The sequence below is a fragment of the Takifugu flavidus genome, chromosome 17, assembly GCF_003711565.1.
Source record: "Takifugu flavidus isolate HTHZ2018 chromosome 17, ASM371156v2, whole genome shotgun sequence".
Lineage (NCBI taxonomy): Eukaryota > Metazoa > Chordata > Actinopteri > Tetraodontiformes > Tetraodontidae > Takifugu > Takifugu flavidus.
Window position 1 is genome coordinate 7423996 of NC_079536.1, and position 18847 is coordinate 7442842.

The 18847-nt window shown below is 42.9% G+C and overlaps 3 protein-coding genes across 3 annotated transcripts; 1 reads left to right on the top strand and 2 right to left on the bottom strand.

Moving 5' to 3' along the window:
- The first annotated feature begins 2675 nt into the window (after window positions 1-2675).
- Window positions 2676-7256, top strand: amer2 (APC membrane recruitment protein 2). The gene has a single exon (XM_057012576.1). It carries the CDS (start codon window positions 2836-2838, stop codon window positions 4885-4887), a length of 2052 nt encoding a protein of 683 aa, XP_056868556.1. The 5' UTR covers window positions 2676-2835; the 3' UTR covers window positions 4888-7256.
- A 2796-nt stretch (window positions 7257-10052) lies between these two features.
- LOC130514258 (beta-1,4-galactosyltransferase 1-like) lies at window positions 10053-13914 on the bottom strand. Its single transcript, XM_057013742.1, has 4 exons — window positions 13842-13914; window positions 11894-12010; window positions 11534-11820; window positions 10053-11180 (listed from the first exon to the last, which is right to left on the bottom strand). The coding sequence occupies exons 1-4, from the start codon at window positions 13912-13914 to the stop codon at window positions 10512-10514; spliced, it is 1146 nt and encodes a 381-aa protein (XP_056869722.1). The 3' UTR covers window positions 10053-10511.
- Window positions 13260-15505, bottom strand: LOC130514036 (beta-1,4-galactosyltransferase 1-like). Its single transcript, XM_057013401.1, has 2 exons — window positions 15045-15505; window positions 13260-14868 (listed from the first exon to the last, which is right to left on the bottom strand). Exons 1-2 carry the CDS (start codon window positions 15441-15443, stop codon window positions 14170-14172), a joined length of 1098 nt encoding a protein of 365 aa, XP_056869381.1. The 5' UTR covers window positions 15444-15505; the 3' UTR covers window positions 13260-14169.
- Window positions 15506-18847: the final 3342 nt, after the last annotated feature.

The following is an 18847-nucleotide window of genomic DNA, read 5'->3' on the forward strand; positions in this document are numbered from 1 at the left end:
CAATGAAGAAATATTTTAGCACTATTGCACATTAGTATCAAACAGATGAGATGCCAACATTTTGAAATTTGATACCTGCATACGGATGGACAAATGTGACCTGTCACAGAAGGTAAAGTGGGTTTGATAATGGTATCTATGGCTGAGCTCCATATCAGCAACACCGAATGAGCACTGTAACACGATCCACCCTCAGGGAAAAGATTCGATCAGGAATATGCCCTTGTGTTTTCTATTGTAATAAATCTGCTGCGCGATCTGCCCTTTAAAGCATGATAGCTAAATTAATGAAAAAAGATGCAAAATTACTCAACACTTCCTTCATTTATGCATTACTTTATGTCAATGTTGCAGGAAAGTCACACAAGCTTTCCCTGTAAGGATTTGCATCTCTGGAAGGTTTTGCCAATGAAATGGAGGTGGTGTAGTTTAAACCAGCATAAGATGAAGCCACCGCCTCCGCAGTCCCTACCTTATCCTTACATATTGTAAAAACACTGTTTATATTTGCCCCAGGTATATGCAAAGTGAACACAGTGCATGCTTGTTGGCGCACAAGCTCAGGCACGCTACAGCACACATGAAGGAGGGAAGTAAAAAGAGAAAATTTTCTCTGACTGTCCCACTTAGAGCTGAGCTTCACTCGAGGGGCTGAAATAAGAATCCTACTTAGAGAGCTTTGAGGAGGAAGAAAGGGTGTGTATAAAGATAATAGAGTGTGGATTTCGACTGCTGGTTGTGACTATAATAGAACAGTCAGAAATCATCATACAAATTACCTTAATCTTTTAAAGAAACCACACAAAACTACTCCAGAAAATATATACAATGGTTTTCAGTTGTTAAACACCATTCAACATAATTTGACTGTAATCTTGCCACGACATTAGTGAATCAATACTTCTGCAGGATTTTTTCCTGCAGATATTCATCAATAATCCTTACAGGCCACCTAAAAGTTAGCTTGCTTCAGCGCCAAAACAGTCAAAACCGACTCAAGCAGTGAGACATGGAAGCAAACCTGCTTGTATCAACATGTGATGACTGAGCCCGATCATCAGCAGCCATCTGCTGCTCACTCCGCTTCAAGTTCACCATGCGGCCACCTGACCCATGTTAGCATGGCTGTGGGGTATTGTGCTTAAGCGTCTATACGCAGAGATGTGCACACTGGGTGAAGGACCAACCAGCAAGCCCACAGCCTGGGCAACAATCATTTTTATTACTGGAGAAAAGCAGATATGCTTCAGTGTTTTACTCTGGCAAAGCTCACAAAATGTTTCTTTGTGGGTGTGACTGTGGGTCTGTGGATCTGTGGGTGTTTCCATCGGCGCATGAATGCAGACATTGTTTGACGGTAAATGGGCTGGAAGAGTCTCCTCTGTGCCCAAAGCAACTAAGGAGGAGGAGGAGGAAGAGGAGGTGGAGGAGGAAGAAGAGGAGGAAGGGGAGGGGAGGACGTTTGAAATGGGGTCGTGATAACAGGAAGATTCATGCAGGGGTCGAACAGCTTGAATAGGCAGCAAAACGAGCGCCCCACACTGGATCACCTCAGTCCCCTAAAAAACTGGGGTCTCTTGGGAAACAGCATAAGAGGTGAAGATGACCTATTTTGAAAGATTGCTGCGAAACATTACCTCACTAACACAACTGGAAGGCTTAAGTGTGAGAGTGAATAAAAAGCGTGAATGAAAAACACAAAAAAGAGAAGCTAGGCTAAACTGTTATTTCCCCCATTATACAGTAGTTGTTCTTCGAAAAAGCAAGTGAATATAAATTTAAAAAACCCACTGCAACATGACCGGTCGTATGCATAATCATATGCACATGCTTACTTGCACACGCACAACCACACACACACACACACACACACACACACACACACACACACACACACACACACACACACACACCAGTAGGGTGACAGTTAAAATTTGTTGTCACAGCTCAGCAACACCTGGTCCATATGGGAGGGGGCTTCTTGGCACCATATGGCCTATGAGTCTGACCTTAACGATACTTGAGTCTCGTCTGAGCTGTTGATAAGCTTCTCGTGTTTGAGAGGTTTAATTGAAGCTGCCAGTGTTGCTGACACCTTTGTTCCATTAACGTGCAGAAAGCCATAAGGTGAGGCCAGGTGAAGTTAGAAAAAGAATAGAAGCATCTACACAACAAACAATAACAATATATTTTTTTTTTTAAATGTATTGACATTGCTAATACATTTGGGTCGGACTTGAAATGACCCATTCCAATCTGTTTCATGTTGAAGTTAGAATCCTTACATAATAAAACACAATAACATAATAAACTCACGTCTAATCTCTTCATCAGTGGGTGTTTATGGCTTCTTACTTTTCGAGCATGATAAGGCATATAGTGTAGAGTCCAAGCAAACCAGCACATACAGCCCTAGAAGAGAGTTGGGCTCACAAATTGATGAGCACTAAAAAGGAAAAGGGTGGGTGCATTGGTGACAGGGAAGGTAGAGGAAGAGAGGAGGAAGAGGATGGGGGAGGGAGTGGAGGACAGAAACTGGCACCCCGCCAATGTTGACGAAAGCTGCTTAGCCCACCCAGTTGCCATGGATACAGTAAAGAGCAGCTAACTGCATGTGTGATAGTGAGAGAGAGGGGGGGAGGGAGGGGAGACTGAGAGAAAACCAGCAGGCAGGCATTAGAGCAAGCCAGAGTGGGAGTGTAAGAGCACCAGACAGAGGGGTGTAAGAGACAGAGAGGGGGTGAATGTATTTGTGACCAGAGAGAAAGGGAGAGCACAGAAAGACAGCAAGGGAGCTCGAGGAAGACGACAGAGAGGGAGCAGTAGAGTGCTATAATGGAGGTGCAGTCAGAGAATGTGGAGCCTCCGATGGCCCCTCAGTGTGATCCTCAGCCCACTGGGAAGATCAACAAAGCCGCATTCAAACTCTTTGGAAAGCGGCGCACGGGTTCTGGAATGGCCGGTTTCTTCTCTTTTCGAAACAAAGGGAGCGGGAATAACATGAATTCCGACAATGGGAATTCTTTGAATGGAAACAGCTCAGTCACATCAGTGGAGATCATCAGAAGCAAAACCTGCGATGGACTAATGAGCTCCAGCAACGATGCTGATGGACAGAGGGAGGGACTTGCAAGCTTGGAGGCAGGACCGGTGAGGTCTCTAACTAAATCACTGAGTTTTTTCTCCCTACTCCGACGTGGAAGTTTTAGATCGACTGAAAGTGGAGGGACAGGACTCGTCAGAAGAGGGAGGGGCCTAAAAGGATTTTTTAGCAGCATGCGATGGAGACGCAAAGACAAAACAAATGACAAAGAGGTTGAAGAGTTGGAGGGGAAGAGGAAGGAGGACGGAACAAGCGATGACTCTGAAAAGGATATTACACTCACTCTTGAACCCCCTCCGCATCATCACCAGGAGGATTGTGGGGATGCAGAGGCAGAACTTAACATTGAGACGCCATCTACAAGCGTCACTTTGACACCCTCCCAATGTGTTGCCATGCCAGAACCATCTAGTGAACTGGATTCCTCCTTTCCTTATACACCTACTGACTCGCCGTTTAGGCCTCCTATCCAAAAAGCCAAAGCCTCAATATCCAGCCTCACTCCTCCTCTTGCCACACCCCCTTTTGATCGATGCAGCACAGGTGACCCACCATCTGAGCCTTCGGTGGACAGGCTTTGCTCTCTCCTATTCACTGATGTCACGTCTCTCAAGAGCTTTGATTCTTTGACAGGCTGTGGTGACATTACTGCTGATGCAGATGATGATGGACCATCAGGTAATGGGGGCAGTGGCACCAGCAGCAGCAGCAGTGGAGGAGGGGGAGGCGTTGCTCCAAGCTCCGGTAGAGTTGCTGGTATCGCCAGCACCGTGTCTCGTTGCTCTCCTTCCAAAGCCCCTCTTATTTCCCCTTTGACGCAGCCCATGTTTCCAGTGTCCTCAAGCTCAGTGCCTTCTTCATTACCAGCCCGGGCTCGTGCACCACCTTCACCAGAACATCACCCCCCTGGTAGTGGTGTTGTTGCATACATGGGTGGAGGGGAAGAAATGGCCAGTCCAGAAGGAGTGGATGATGCAGACATGCAGGGGCTCTGGCACATGCTACCATCCACAGGTGACAACTCCCCTGCTTTGCCTCGATCGCACCAACTCCCCTCATCCACGCAAACTTCCACCTATCCCCCCCATGCCACTTCTGGCCTTCCCAGTAGCTACTTGCCATCGGGGCCGAGGAGTGTAGACCGCAAGCTTTCTCAGGTAAAGACCCTGGGTATCAGTAAAATCCCAGTTGTTGGTGGAGCGGGAACCAAGGCAGGGAAACCCCCACTCCCACATGGACATAAACTAACATCCCCTGGTGAAAAGGAGCCACTTAGAGATGAGGGCTACTGGGACACACCTTCAGCAACACCCACGGCAACACCTGATGATAACGGCCTGCAGCAAAACCAGAGAACTGCCCTATCGCGTGACAGCTGTTCCGGGGATCATCTGTACGATCTCTATAATGAACCTGAGGAGGAAGGAGAGGGTGCAGAGCAAGATGGACAAATTCAGAGTTCTCCATCTCCACCTTCTGAATACAAACTCAGTCCAACCTCCCCAACATCTCCAACTTCTTCCTGCTCATCCACCTTCCTGTCACTGAAAGGAAGCTGTAGCCTTCCCCGGGAATCCAAGATCCCGATAAGCAACAGACAAAGCTCTCCTCCACACTCTACAAGCCAGTCAGCTCTCTCTGCTGTTCTAGAGGTTGAACACCCTCAGCCAAAGACCAGTGCACTTCCCCAAGCTCGTACCAGAATTCCGATATCAAAGGTGCCCGTTCGTCGCACTGGGAACAAACCTGGCAACGTTAACAAAGGAAGCATCCACAAGAAATAGGAGTCGTTTCTTTCCCAGTTAGCAAACGGACATCACTGTAGTGGTGTTTGTGCAGAGAGAAGAGTTTCCCCAGACCATGAAAAATGTTGAGCCATGGATTTAACAGCCTATAAATTCCTCAGAAAAGGATTTTTTTTTTTGCCACATGAAAGGGATTGCTCACATAAGAACATCACAAGGAGACTACAAAATGCTGGGTTAATGCCTCAGAGCAGGAACTTTGGAGGTTGACTCTTGACAATCTGTTTGCTTTGTAACTTTTCTGGAAAACACTGACCTGCTAAAGGAGGGAGGGTGAGAGGGTGCGTGCTTGCACACTGAGGAAAGAGCAAAGCAATTTTTTTTTTACAGTTCTCGTATGGAATTCCCATTTTGAAAACTTCATAAGGCCCAAATCCAGTGAAAATTGAGGTTTTAGACATATCATGCATTAATGCAGAAACAAATTACCTCCAAAATGTTAGAGCCAAAGTTTAAAAAAAAGGACTTCTCAGCTTGACAAATCCTATAGTTTGCAATATCCCATATTTCTCTTTTTCATCAGCTGTCATTTTCAATTAGTATTTAGAAAGATAAGAATGAGCACTAATATCAAACTGTTTTCCTGGAAGTTTGGATATTTCTGAAGCAGGGACTTTCTTTGTTTTTGATTTATTTGTTGCGTGGACAGACAGCCTTGCGTCCAACCTGTTGCTATTGGTTCTAACCCTGACACCTGAAATATGTCCATACATTACAAGTCTCTGGGATTTACAACTTGGTGGTTTACCAATAGAAAGACACAAACCTATCGCAATACTCAACCCGGAGGGATTTTTTGCACTAATGCATTAACAGGCCTCCACAGCCAGAACCCAGCGTGCACCTGTGCCACACATAGGAGAGACAAAGGTCAGGGATCATGATCTAATCCTGAATGATCTTATAGTTATGCACGCCCTTCCACCCATGTCACTGTCCTTGTAGTTTCACTGGATGGCTTTCTTCTCTGAGGATGCATGCATTTTTCTATTACTGACTCCTTCCTAAGACATACTGCACCATCCTCAAACTCTTCTAGAACCAGCTTTATGACACTCTCTGTCGTGTTCTTATTGATTTTTTTTTTTTACCAGGTATATACGGGCAGATGTCAATAGATGTCAGCCACTTCCAAAAACACTACTTTATGGCAGGGATTTAAAAAAGTTGCATACCAGAAGCAAGGAAAGTAAAATTTGGGACTTGATTTGATAATAAACACTACTTGACTTGATTCTAGGAAGGACTGCAGCTGAAGCAGAATGTAGCTTAACATGGCTGTACTGTCCCTCTGCTGGTATGTTCACCTCTTTGTCCCTCTTTTGTGGGTGCAAGACAAATGTTAGAGTTCACTGTTTTCGCCTGTGCGCTGAAAAAAAAATAAAAAAAATACAAAGACAGACCAGTGCAGTTTGCAGCCCTGCAAAGCACTGAGTGTTTTAAGAATGAGGGGGTGTGTAAGGCTTCTTAGACGGTCTTTGTCACTGATTCAGTGAGAAAAGTCACAGAATGATCAAGAGAGGTTTTATTTAAATGGCAAGATGATGCAAGTTTTCCCATGCCCTGCCTACACTGGAATCAGTAACACCCAAGGGGTGTCCTTGTTCTTCACAGCTTTCAGTCTTATTTAGAATGTGCTAATGGATCCATATCACTGCCTGCTTTCAGCTTCTCTTTATTCCTTCTCGACAGGCCATACCTAACCTGATCTGAGGTTAGACTGATGAAATGACAGGCTTAAGGTGGTTCTGAGGCCTCTGACGAATCCCTTCATTCTTTCATTACCTAGACTGTGATTATTGTTTTTTTCCTCTTTTTCACCCACTTTCTGTCATTCTAATGAAAGTACCGTAATCTAATGTAAAGGGGTTGTGACTTTTGATCATTTTTTAAGATGATTGATGTCTAAATGTGTCTCAGCGCTTAATGATTGTTGACTAAATGATTTTCTGGAAATGTAACTCTAGGGTGGGAAACCACAATATCTAGAGAGAATAAGGACCTATCCATTGAATCTTATCATTACATTGATTCTTTGTGTTCTTTTAATGTCCCTCATGCTGATGTTTTGTGTGTAAATAAGAAATATTTCTCAGTGTCTTCCAATAACTTAATGATCACATTCCACAGTCATGACATCAGTCACAGGGGCCAGCATCTTGCCATCTGGCTCAGTTCCTTGTGTTTTTCTAAGCTAATGCACCTCTACTTTATTTCTGTCAAAATCTCTGGTATTTTACACAATGTCTGACTACCGTTACAAGCACATTATATTTTCCTTTTCGTGTCTCAGAATTTTTCCATCTTTCCACTTTTTATATTTAATAAATAAACTGTTTGTGCTGATAGATTATCTTCAGCCTCTTTGTTACCACAAACACACATGTTATTCCATACAATATTATTCCATATCATTGTCTAAATACATTCGGAAGCAAAATTGAATCAGTCGTTTTTCCTTCTCAAGCTATCCATCCTCCTAGCTGTGTATCATATATCAACAAGGTGTAATTCAGACAGTAGAAGGTGAGAAACAGAGATGCACAGCAGCTGGCAGTTTCATTTCAGGCTGGATCAGCTTTGTTTGGAAGTTAAAGGCGTCAATAAGTTGGATTGATTGGTGCAATGAAAGCCTGACTGCTATGACTGTCATTGTCTTCTGTCGGTCTCTTAGGGGAAAACACATGGGGAGACAGGGACAGATTGTTGAAAAAGGCAGCAGCTAATGCACAGCTGATGCACATGGATCCGAATCCCTCGTGCCCTAAATATGATATTGGTGAAAGGGAGGCTGCTAGTGAGGCTCCAGGAAGACACATGTCGCTCCGGAAAGCTTGCATGTTGTGTAATAAATGGAGGATTTGGTGCAGTGCGAATCCACTTTGTGATGGCGTAGCCCCCTCCCAAACACACACACACACACACACACACACACACACACACACACAACACACACACACACACACACACACACACACACACAAACCACCGATCTATCCTGCTCCCTCCCTCTGCACAGTGGTTTATGTAAAAGCCTTATGTAAGACCATAACACTCATTTGCACCAGCCCACTAGATCAAAGCTAGTGGTGCTGACAAAGAGAACGACGTGTGCCCGTGCGAGCAAGTGCGCGGTCTTGTTGTGAGCTGATCTCATCGTGAATCTGCAGGCTGAATGCTAGATATGAAGAGTCATCCCCACTGTGAGCCATGGCTGCGCTCGAGAGTGTTGCTCTAAAAAAGTGAAAGAACCTGGTTTATTGTCAATCCAAGCCATCTGTCACACACACACATAGCAATAATGAGATAAGGTGCTTCTATTTAGAGTATGGAGAGTTAATAAATCTGCCTTCAAATGTGCCAAAAATATGACAGAACATTTCTTCTAATGTCGGCCTATATTAGCAATATGTTGCAAATGGTGAACTTGTTCAATTTGTGCATAAGTACTTTAATGTTTGCATGGATGAAGGCGTATTTGTGTACGTAGGCATTCATGTAAACAAAGGTCATGTTACAGCTATGAAATTACTTGATTTTGGATCAAAATAAAATTAAAACACTAAATCTGGTGCAGCACATTTGCGTCACAAAATCTAAATCCAATCTGAAAATTTTAAAAGAAGCCTTTGCGTTGGATGAGCTACGTGCACTCTGTATCGGTGTATGTGTGAAGGAGCCTTTAGGACCATTGAAAAGCTGCATGGCGGCTTCTCCACAGCCGTTCTCATAGTAACTTCAGTAGGTCAGCCAATAAAAACAGGGGGCTGGGCAAGGAGGAGGGTGGTTGAGTTTTGGGGTTGGGGGGAGGTGGGCAACTGCGCTATCTGACACAGCTTGTGAGGACACAAACAGAGACACACACTAACCTAGATGTTTGCTATGCATGCTGTTCGGTCTGTGTGCTGAGAGTATATATCAAAAGCTGATCAGAACCCTGGTGAAGTACATTCAATGTGTGAAAAATTCCCCCATAAAACATTTTTAAATGGTCAACACTGTTCTAAAAACTTGAATTAATTAGAGATTAAGGGGTAAAGGGGCCAGTCCTCCTGCTTTACTGGAGAGCTCTGCTAACTTTCCATCAGCATCGAGTCACCGTTTGGTTTCACCGTCGCTGTCGTTCTCATCCTCCCTCGGTTGTGTGATCCCTCTGCCTCTCATGATGTGAAGTAATCCCTCCACTTGTCAATAATTTATCAAGCATTGACAACATGAAGCACAGGGCACAGGACGGTCGCAGAAACATGCTAGCTGATGTTTCGTCTAACAACGAGGTGCAGTAAAAGGCTAAATGTCTGCATTGGTAGGTTCCAGCAGCAATAAGATGCACGGCCAATCCCATACAATCTTGTTGGCAGCAAGATGAAATATTAATGGGATTTGGAAAGAGAAAGTAAGCGATGAATAATTCAAGTGTTTCAGACAAAACCACTTTCATATTTAGAGAAAGAAAATAATAGCCTATATAAATAGGTATCTGTTTATAAAAAAGTTTGATTAATGAAAGATTCATTACCTTAATTATTAGTAATTAATAATGGAGGTTTTAGACATATCATGCATTAATGCAGAAATGTGGACTAATTGCTCCACACCAGGCTCGAAGTACAAGCCAATTTAAAATGTAACCAAATCCAAAGCCAGTGGGAGGAGCTCTGGGAACCACAACGGACGGTGGGTACAAACGACAAAGGAATGGAAATTACAAACCTCTCACTCACTCACTCACTCACTCACTCACACAAAAGAAAGAAAGGAGTTCAAACACACTTGGGAGACAAAAGGTAGACAAAGGTGAGGAAGATTAACATGAGAGCAATCTAGAGGAAAACTGGTGCTCAGGAAAAAGTTCAAACAACAGAACAAAGTTCAAAAACAGAAAATGGCGAATTTGAAAACCAGCCAGCACTCCTGCTGTTGTCATTTTAGTGCCACTGTTGCTTTAAACTAATGCCGAATGAGGTTACCTGCTTTTCTTCAGCTCATTTACATTTACTACATGACATCATTCTTTTTTTTTTTACAAGTGTAAATGCACTCATGCATGAATCCTTTTGTCAATAGATTTGATCCACATTTAAAAGTACATTTAAAATTAAAAACATCGTATTGTGATGGAAAACAGCTGGACGGAAAACAAATCCATATAAATTCCACTTAATTTTAATATACATTTACTTTTTTCATGATAAAAACATACATGGCATCTGATCGGTGAACCTTGACCCTTGGATTGAAATCTGTAAGGAAACAAAGCTGCGCCACCTTCCAGACCACACAATACATAACACATTAAACACAATAGCTCTGTGTGCACAAGCTCAGTGAGCACACACACTAGCATATGATGAAAGGTCTGCTAGAGGTAAAATTCTCTTCTCCACTGTATGTCTCTAATGTTTTGTTATAGTACTCAAATTTACAATACAGAACATGGGTCTCTTGAGGAGCTGATAGAATCTTGATCATAGACCAATGCACAAGCACAAGCCTACAATAATACACACCCCAGACTGGATTAGTCGATTTTAAGATGCATGTATTTTACATTTTGTGATGGAAATCTCCACTCAATAACATACCCGGAACCACATCCTCAATCAGCTTATCGGTGCCTTAATATCCACATTGATAAATGTGTACAGTCTATCTTTCACAATCTCTTTGACTGTATAGTTTAAGGTATTAATCCCATCTTTATCCATGGTCTCACGAGTGTGGAACAGTTTATCAGGATTCTTTGGATTAGCCTCATTGTGTTTGTCTCTCTCATGTTTGATCATCCTGTACTTTCCTGTGATGTGATCAGGGCGAGAAATGGACATGCCGTGGAAGATGATCCGCTTATACATGTCATCGTCCTCACCCCCCCAGCCCCAGTAAGCGTTTGGAAAACCATTGACGGTCAAGAACTGTTGCTTGGACATTGCGGACACACCGCCAAAGTATGTGTTATAAGGCAGCTGGAAGTTGAACTTGTCAATAGCGACAGACAAGTGTCGGGGGGATTCGAAGCATCTGTACAAGTTCCGATCATCCATAGGGACCAGATCTACGTCGGAGAAGACAAAACACTCGTAATCGTAGTCCTTCAGCGCCTCAGCAAAGCCTACATTCATCAGTTTAGCCCGGTTAAATACTCCCTCTCCATCCTGGTTGATGACATAGATGCCATAGTCCAGCTGTTGCCGCACTAGCATGGGATGGAGGTAAAACAGCAGGTGCTTCAGGTGCTCATGCCGATTCCGATAGGGGATAATGATCGCCACCTAAGCAGATAAAATACATTTAAATCCTCAGTTTTAAACACAAGTAGTAATGTGAGGAAAAATAAAAATGAGAATTTTCTATAAAGCATGACCCCTTTCAGTAGAGTTAGAAATACCCTCGCAGTTGATTTTTATAAAAAGGAAATTCCTTAATGAAAACTAGTGTTACTGAATAAAAAACCTCCCCCTCTATGAAGGGTAAAAATCTAGAAAAATGCCCTACAAATTATTACCTTCAGTGTAGAAATTTACTGACACTTCACTGACATTTATTCTCATCGATGAGACATTTCTGAGTAGTGAGTGTGAAGTTGTTTCAGCTCCAATGTCGATTGTGTTCCAGTTTCACCTACCTTGTGTTCAGATAAACACTCTCTTGGCATGTATCTTCCTCCATCCTGAAGAGGAACAGTGACTTCTTTTCTGACTGTGTTCCAAGTGTGGCTAAGATGGAACTCTACCCGGAGTGGCCCCACAAGATTGGGAGGGGTGTCAGGACAGGGTCCCAAAGTCGTGCTCCTATGAACTGGCTTTGCTGTCTTCTCTTCAGAAGACTCGGGAGCCTTTTGGAATTTGGAATTGATGTCCCAAAATTGGTCCACATCCTTGTCGGTCCCAGAAGGTTGGTCCTTTTTATTTCCTAAAAAGATGTTTTCAGTTAAATAAGTTAAACTGCTGTTTTTGTTGAAATGTAAAAGCACAGCAACACACACCACACTGGCAATAACCAGCAATGCAAAGGTATTGAACTTTCTTTGCATATTTGCCGCTCCTGGAGCTGCACGAAGTGAGCCCAAGAGCATTTCTACAGATCTGGTACCTGGTTCCTCCTTAGAGAATCAAATAGGAGCAAGACAGGTTTTTAACTTTTCAGCAGAAGCGTCTGTGACAATGTCAGCCAATCAGGTGAGTCTCACACCTGTTGGTAATTAAGAATGACCATAAGACCTTTGCTTTGCCTTATTTCTCCAGGAAATTATGTGTAAAGAAGCATTTTGCATAGCTCAATATATCTACAATACATTCATATTTGTTCTGGTGTGTAATATTATCTATATAGGTATATATGTATATAAATATATATATTATTGCTGCAGGATTTAATACATTTTGTGATTAAAGCTAACAATCAATACAACACACATCTAAATTATCTGAAGAAAAGTGGCTAATTGATTAGTGTTAATTTTTAATCCACTGTCTGTTGAAAAAAGTTTGCCTTAGTAAAGTAATAATTCCTATATGTTGTAAAAAGAGGCCCTCTACTGGTTACCAGAATGATCTATGTTCCGGCGTCTGATTGTCCAGTTCTGTAGGGAAAATCTCTTTCTCTCTCTCTCTCTCTCTCTCTCTCTCTCTCTCTCTCTCTCTCTTCTCTCTCTCTCTCTCTCTCTCTCTCTCTCCCACACACACACATATCTATCTATCTATCTATCTATCTATCTATCTATCTATCTATCTATCTATCTATCCATCCATCCATCCATCCATCCATCCATCCATCCATCCAGGCACGTTAATGGTCAATTTGTCTCGCCCCATGTGCATATCTTTGAGCTGTGGGAGGAGGCCGAATTAGCCAAAGAAACCCTTGTGGACATGAGGAACTCTTGAAAAGAAATGCTTGGTAAAACACAGCAATTCTTACTCAAGTTAATTACTTTTTGATCAGCTTTTCGAGATTTATTTGAGACTTCAGCACTTTCAGCCTTTTTTTTTTTTTTTACCCTTTTTACTCTTGATTCAACGACTTAGACAGAAAATTGTTAAAGAAATGAGATTCTCACAGGTGCCAAATCTGTGATATGCATTTACTTTCCATCTATGGATTGAGCAATGTGATAATTAGATAGTTTGAGTGCTCGTCTTTGCAAGGCTTTAGTTTTGAGAGACAGTGACATCTTGTGGCAAATTCAGTGGCGTGCACAGAGATTTTGGGGCAGGTGCTCAGTGAAAAATAAGAGAACGTTGTGTAGCGCATTTGGAACCGCCGACAGCCTTATTTTAGCAGCGTGATATTTATATTAAAACAACAAACAAACAAACAAACAAACAACAAAAACACATTACAAGCACATGATGAATGTAATTGCACATTTATTTATGTCAAAATGTTATTAAAATTACATGTCTCTTGAATTTGACCATGGCAATGATCAGTCAGTCATATTTTAGTTTATTTCTCTGGCACATTAGGCTGCAATGTGAAATACAACAAGCACATGGAGATAAAGCGATTCCCACAAGCACAATACAATTTGATGTGTGTGATCATAATAATGCCGTCAGTCAAGCCGTTTTTTTCTCTCTCACTACTTTAGTCACAATTCCAGAAAGACCAGGTGGCTGATATGTGGTCAAAGTCAATGTCAATGATATCACCAGAATTAAAATAACGGTTTCATTCAGGTTGCTCTGCTGACTTGCTTACATTGGAATTGGCAGCTGCCTTTGACACGTTGGATCATGGGGTTCTGTGATCACACCTTGGACATTGTGGAGGCCTCAGAGCTGTTATTTCAGTTATATTTGACTGAAAACAATTTTTCAATACTTCTGAAAGATTTTTCAACATCAGAGTGTCAGCATTGGGCCTCTGTTATTTAGGATGGACGTCTGTGAATATAGACAGGTGTATGTGCTGGTGAGAAGAAGCCTGACCTCGAGCCAGTTTGATATTCTTTGTGACATTTCCTTTCCACCACAAAGCTACAATGACCTCTTTCAAAGCCATTTCTCTTGTTACAAAGTAGTCAGACAGGTTTTTGCCGTGTGATTTTCAAATGAATATCTACACAAATTGATTTTGCAACACTGGACAGGGAACACATGGAAATTTTCTGATTCATTTTTAGATGCACAATTTGATAATATATATAAATATGCCTCGAACCCCTGGCATCAAGTAACATGACCCTTTACTGTGTCAAAGAGTCACCAGACATTTTGTTTAAAATTGCTAAGATTACACCAATAGGATGTACACTTCCTACACTGACTTCAACATCCCCACACTCAAAATATTTTTTGGTGCCTTAATATCCACATTGATAAATGTGTACAGTCTATCTTTCACAATCTCTTTGACTGTATAGTTTAAGGTATTAATCCCATCTTTATCCATGGTCTCACGAGTGTGGAAAAGTTTATCAGGATTCTTTGGATTAACCTCATTGTTTTTGTCTCTCTGATGTTTGATCATTTTGTACTTTCCTGTCATGTGATCAGGTCGATTAATGGACATGCCGTGGAAGATGATCCGCTTATACATGTCATCGTCCTCACCCCCCCAGCCCCAGTAAGTGTTTGAGTAGCCGTTAACAGTCAAGAACTGTTGCTTGGAAAAGGAAGAAACGCCACCAAAGATCGTGTTATAAGGCAGCTGGAAGTTGAACTTGTCAATAGCGACAGACAAGTGTCGGGGGGATTCGAAGCATCTGTACAAGTTCCGATCATCCATAGGAACCAGATCTACGTCGGAGAAGACAAAACACTCGTAATCGTAGTCCTTCAGCGCCTCAGCAAAGCCTACATTCATCAGTTTAGCCCGGTTAAATACTCCCTCTCCATCCTGGTTGATGACATAGATGCCATAGTCCAGCTGTTGCCGCACTAGCATGGGATGGAGGTAAAACAGCAGGTGCTTCAGGTGCTCATGCCGATTCCGATAGGGGATAATGATTGCCACCTAAGCAGATACAGATACAGATCTGTCTATAAACAATTGCTTATTCAGATTATCCATACACACACCTATTCAAATACATTGGTGTGCACATATAAAGAGAAAATACAATTCAGTCTTCACCTTTTAGCACCATAAAACATAATGAGGTCATTGTTTTAAGAGAGTTCTTTCCTTACCTTGTGTTTGGAGACACAGTCAGCTGGCTTGTGTCTTCCTCCGTCCTGAAGAGGAGTGCTTATTTTTCTTCTGACTTCATTCCAAGTCCAGGAATGACTAAAGTCCACCGAGAAAGGTCCAATAAGGTTTTGAGGGTGGTCAGGGCAGGGGTCCAGGGTGTCCATGGGAGCTGGTTCTTCTGCCTGTTGACCAGCATTTAAGACATAACTCTGTTTCTCCAGCAGCTTGTCCAAGCGTTTTTTAATAATGTTGGAAAATGAATTGGTGGCATTTCCCAAGAAATCAGCCTGAGGTAAATAAATTAAATGGCTACTATTGTAGTAGAATAGCAGCACAACCACAGTCACCACACTGAGTAAAGCACATAGGATCAAGATTTGACTGAAAGTTTTCAGCATTGTTGCCAGCTCAGTGGCTGAGTGTTTAGCGCCCCACAGGAATCCCCTCCCCTCGGTTACAAAGGAGAAAAAGCAGACGAACAAGTTTTGCATTAGCAAGCAGCCTCCTCAAACCTGTATTTTTTTTTTTAATGTTCTGCTGTGTTCTGCTCTAGCGTAACCAATAGTGGCAAAGGTGAAGAGCCTGGCTACATGTTTAGAAAGTAGGCTTAGAAGGCAGCTTCCTATCAGGGAGAAATTAATCACAACCCATTTTCACTTTAATTGCCTCTAATTATCTGCTAATATTTGCCGCTTCATTACCTGTCTCAGTAAACTATAAAAATCAGCCCAACAGTCTGGTTGAATGTGATTGTGTTGGAAGCAAACACAGTGGTCCAATGCATTTTCACTTTGTTACACTGAAACCTGTCCACACCCTGCACCCTGGAGCAAACTGTTGAGGTTTTTCCAGTGTCTGTTGCACTAACCCAACAGAAAAACTGGTTCTTACAATTAAAAGCAGCTTTCCTTAAACATACCAGTCACTAGTCCTGCGGATTGGGTGGAGTGAAGCAATGATTGCATGAAACAAATAACATTTAATGAGGAGGTTTTATTTGAAACCCAGGTGAGACATGAACCCCACTCAGAAGCAGCACACTGTACATATGAGAAAGTCCACCTGGATTGTCGCGGATTCAATCAATAGATATTCCAGTGCCTATTGGTTTGAAACCTTCTATTTTACCCGATAAAGAAGGTAATTCCTCTCAGCTATTGATGGAGAACAGCTCCAGTCAAAGGCTCAAACTGGAGCACAGGCTCAGCTTAAAAAAGAAAAAAAGACATGAAATCTTTGGATTCCTCTCAGAGGGAATTTGCGTTTCACCACATGGATCTTTTTCTGGGAGGAAGATGTGAATTCACCCCTTTTCTGTTTTATTTTTGGACAGCAGGTAGCAAATTTTCCTTTATCCCTCTTTTTTTCCTACAAGCATATTACCTTTTAAAACACCAGTTAAATGGGATGTTGCTTCGAGCTCCATTCAAAATCATAATTACTCTGCGTACCTCCAGGAAAATACATCAGGTGTGTGAAAAATAAGGAGCTGGGAAATATGAGGTGGTCAGTGGGTAGCAAGACAGCAAATATACATCGATTATATCTGACAGAAAAGCACAAAGGTGTTCACACCCACAACCTTTTCTATGGAGAGGTGAGAGGGGAAGCAGCAACAAGAACTCATTGCTGTGGTTACGACACTAACATTAGCCATTCATCTAAAAGTGTCAGAAGCATTGCTCAATAGGCTCATTACCCCAGGTACGATATACATAAGCCAGTGGTGGGATGTGCTTTTTGGCTTTCAACACATCCCCAAAGCACAAGTTACGATTGACTAAAATTCAGAAGCAGAACCCAGGAATACAGACAGGACACGTGATCCCATGGGAAAAAGAGCTTTCACAACTGTATGCTGGGAACACGCTTTGCAGGTGCGGCTCAAACGTGCAGAAGTTAATCGTGTGTGAATCGTGCAAAGGAACAGAGCTCTTCGGTGGAGGGAGCCGTGGAGACCTCAGGATGAAAGAAGAGACAGTTCCAAGGATCTGAAGTCCATGACCGCTCATCACTGCTGACCATACCAACACGATCTGAGCTGATCGCCATGTACCAGTCGCCACGTGCCAGCTGCTTTAAAGGCCTCCAATCACATTGATTAGCTGTAGGTGTGGAAGCAGCCAACACGAGCAAGAAAAACGCGCCAACCACGCTCCCTATAGGAAGCACAGAGCAACAACAGCGCCCCACAACAACCGGGGGTCAGACAGCAGATATGAATTCTTGCAAAAAGATTGATGTGTCCTGGTCTTAGCGCTTCTTGAGCTCCTTGTCTGGTAACATTACTGCAGCTTTTGTACAGCATATTAAGTCAACAGAATAACTGACTTCAGCTGTTCTCACCTAAAGGAAAGATGTTTAACTACCGTACATTTGAAAACCATGCCATGCAACGGTCACACTCAGGCATGCTTAAATGGGTGGAAACAATGCTTTCTTTGTGCTAGCTGAATATATTCCTATCAAAACATCTCTTTTGTTTCACATTTGTTTATCTGCACAAATTTTGCATGGCCACATGCACCCTTTATCTCTGCCAAACCATGGTGACCTTCTTCCAGGAACACCCACTAACTCCCTTAATGACAGTGATATCACACTGCTGTCATTGACGTTTTTGCTTATGACCATATATTGCATATGTGGCAGGGCATGGCCTGCCCTCCGCACAGATGCCATATGGAGGTAATGCCTTAATTGGTGGATGGGGAGAAAAGGTTTATATAAGGCACTGCCTCCTGCTGGCTTTAGTTGTTTTACCCCTTCGATGAAGGTACGGCGTGGTTGCAGCTTATCTGGGCTGTTCGACCAACTGTTAATTCTGTAGTTCCAGTTACTATCATAGATAGACAAATTATCATACTTAGGGGGTCGTCTAATCATTAGGTCACATCTTAGCTGTGCTGTTATAGGCCAAGGCTGCCGGGGTCCGGAAACATGATCACCTGACAGGCCTCTGTCACCCCACTGGGTCATGGTTTCCTCTCCTCTCCTTTCCTCCTCCTCATCAAGCAGACTAGTTATGATGATTCCTGTGTACTATACTACACAGTAATACACAGTACTATACTACACACTATACAATGGGTCAGCCCCGCTGACCCATTGTATAGTGTATTTTTGCGTGTGTTTCTGTGCCTCTCCTCTCCTCTCCTCTCCTCTCCTCTCCTCTCCTCTCCTCTCCTCTCCTCTCTCTCTACCCAGCCGGCCATCAGCAGGAGGGTCCCGCTACATGAGCCTGGTCCTGCTCAAGGTTTCTTCCTGTTAAAGGGGAGTTTTTCCTTGCCACTGTTGCTTGTCTGGGATTAGGCCCTGGGATTCTGGAAAGCGCCTTGAAACAATTTGGATTGTATAAGACGCTATATAAATAAAGATTGATTTGATTTGATTTGAACTGAACCTGTTTCACAGAACGAGCATGCTGTTTGGCAGTGCCAAGGTAAAAGCACGGCATGCTAACGCATATTTCCTCTGGTGGTCATGACTTAAAGTGCAACAGTGCTTGAATGTGTGCTTGCTACTTGTTGCAGAAGGTCGTGCTTCCTCCCGCCATCCTTCCGTCTAGAGCGCTTTGCCGTAAGGGCGCGTGCGCTAGTTTGCACTGGGCAGGTAAGGCGCAGCAATGCGCGTCACTGACTCCCCCACTCACTCAGTTGATAGATAAATGGTAATGAGGCTGTTCTCGCTGCAGTTGGCTGCCGGCTGGTGTCAGTGGGTCGCGTTGCCCCAGAGGGAACCTCTTACGGAGTGGTGGCGCCACCAAATACAGTAATTTTTTTGTTGAATATTGGATTTAATA

Excerpts from the sequence above, each read along its gene's own strand:
- amer2 (XM_057012576.1), top strand. The coding sequence starts at position 2,836 with ATGGAGGTGCAGTCAGAGAATGTGGAGCCTCCGATGGCCCCTCAGTGT.
- LOC130514258 (XM_057013742.1), bottom strand. The coding sequence starts at position 13,914 with ATGGCTTTGAAAGAGGTCATTGTAGCTTTGTGGTGGAAAGGAAATGTC. Across the intron at positions 12,011-13,841 it reads GAATATCAAACTGGCTCGAG|GAGGAACCAGGTACCAGATC; the intron begins GTCAGGCTTCTT and ends TGATTCTCTAAG. Across the intron at positions 11,181-11,533 it reads AGTGTTTATCTGAACACAAG|GTGGCGATCATTATCCCCTA; the intron begins GTAGGTGAAACT and ends TTATCTGCTTAG.
- LOC130514036 (XM_057013401.1), bottom strand. The coding sequence starts at position 15,443 with ATGCTGAAAACTTTCAGTCAAATCTTGATCCTATGTGCTTTACTCAGT. Across the intron at positions 14,869-15,044 it reads ACTGTGTCTCCAAACACAAG|GTGGCAATCATTATCCCCTA; the intron begins GTAAGGAAAGAA and ends GTATCTGCTTAG.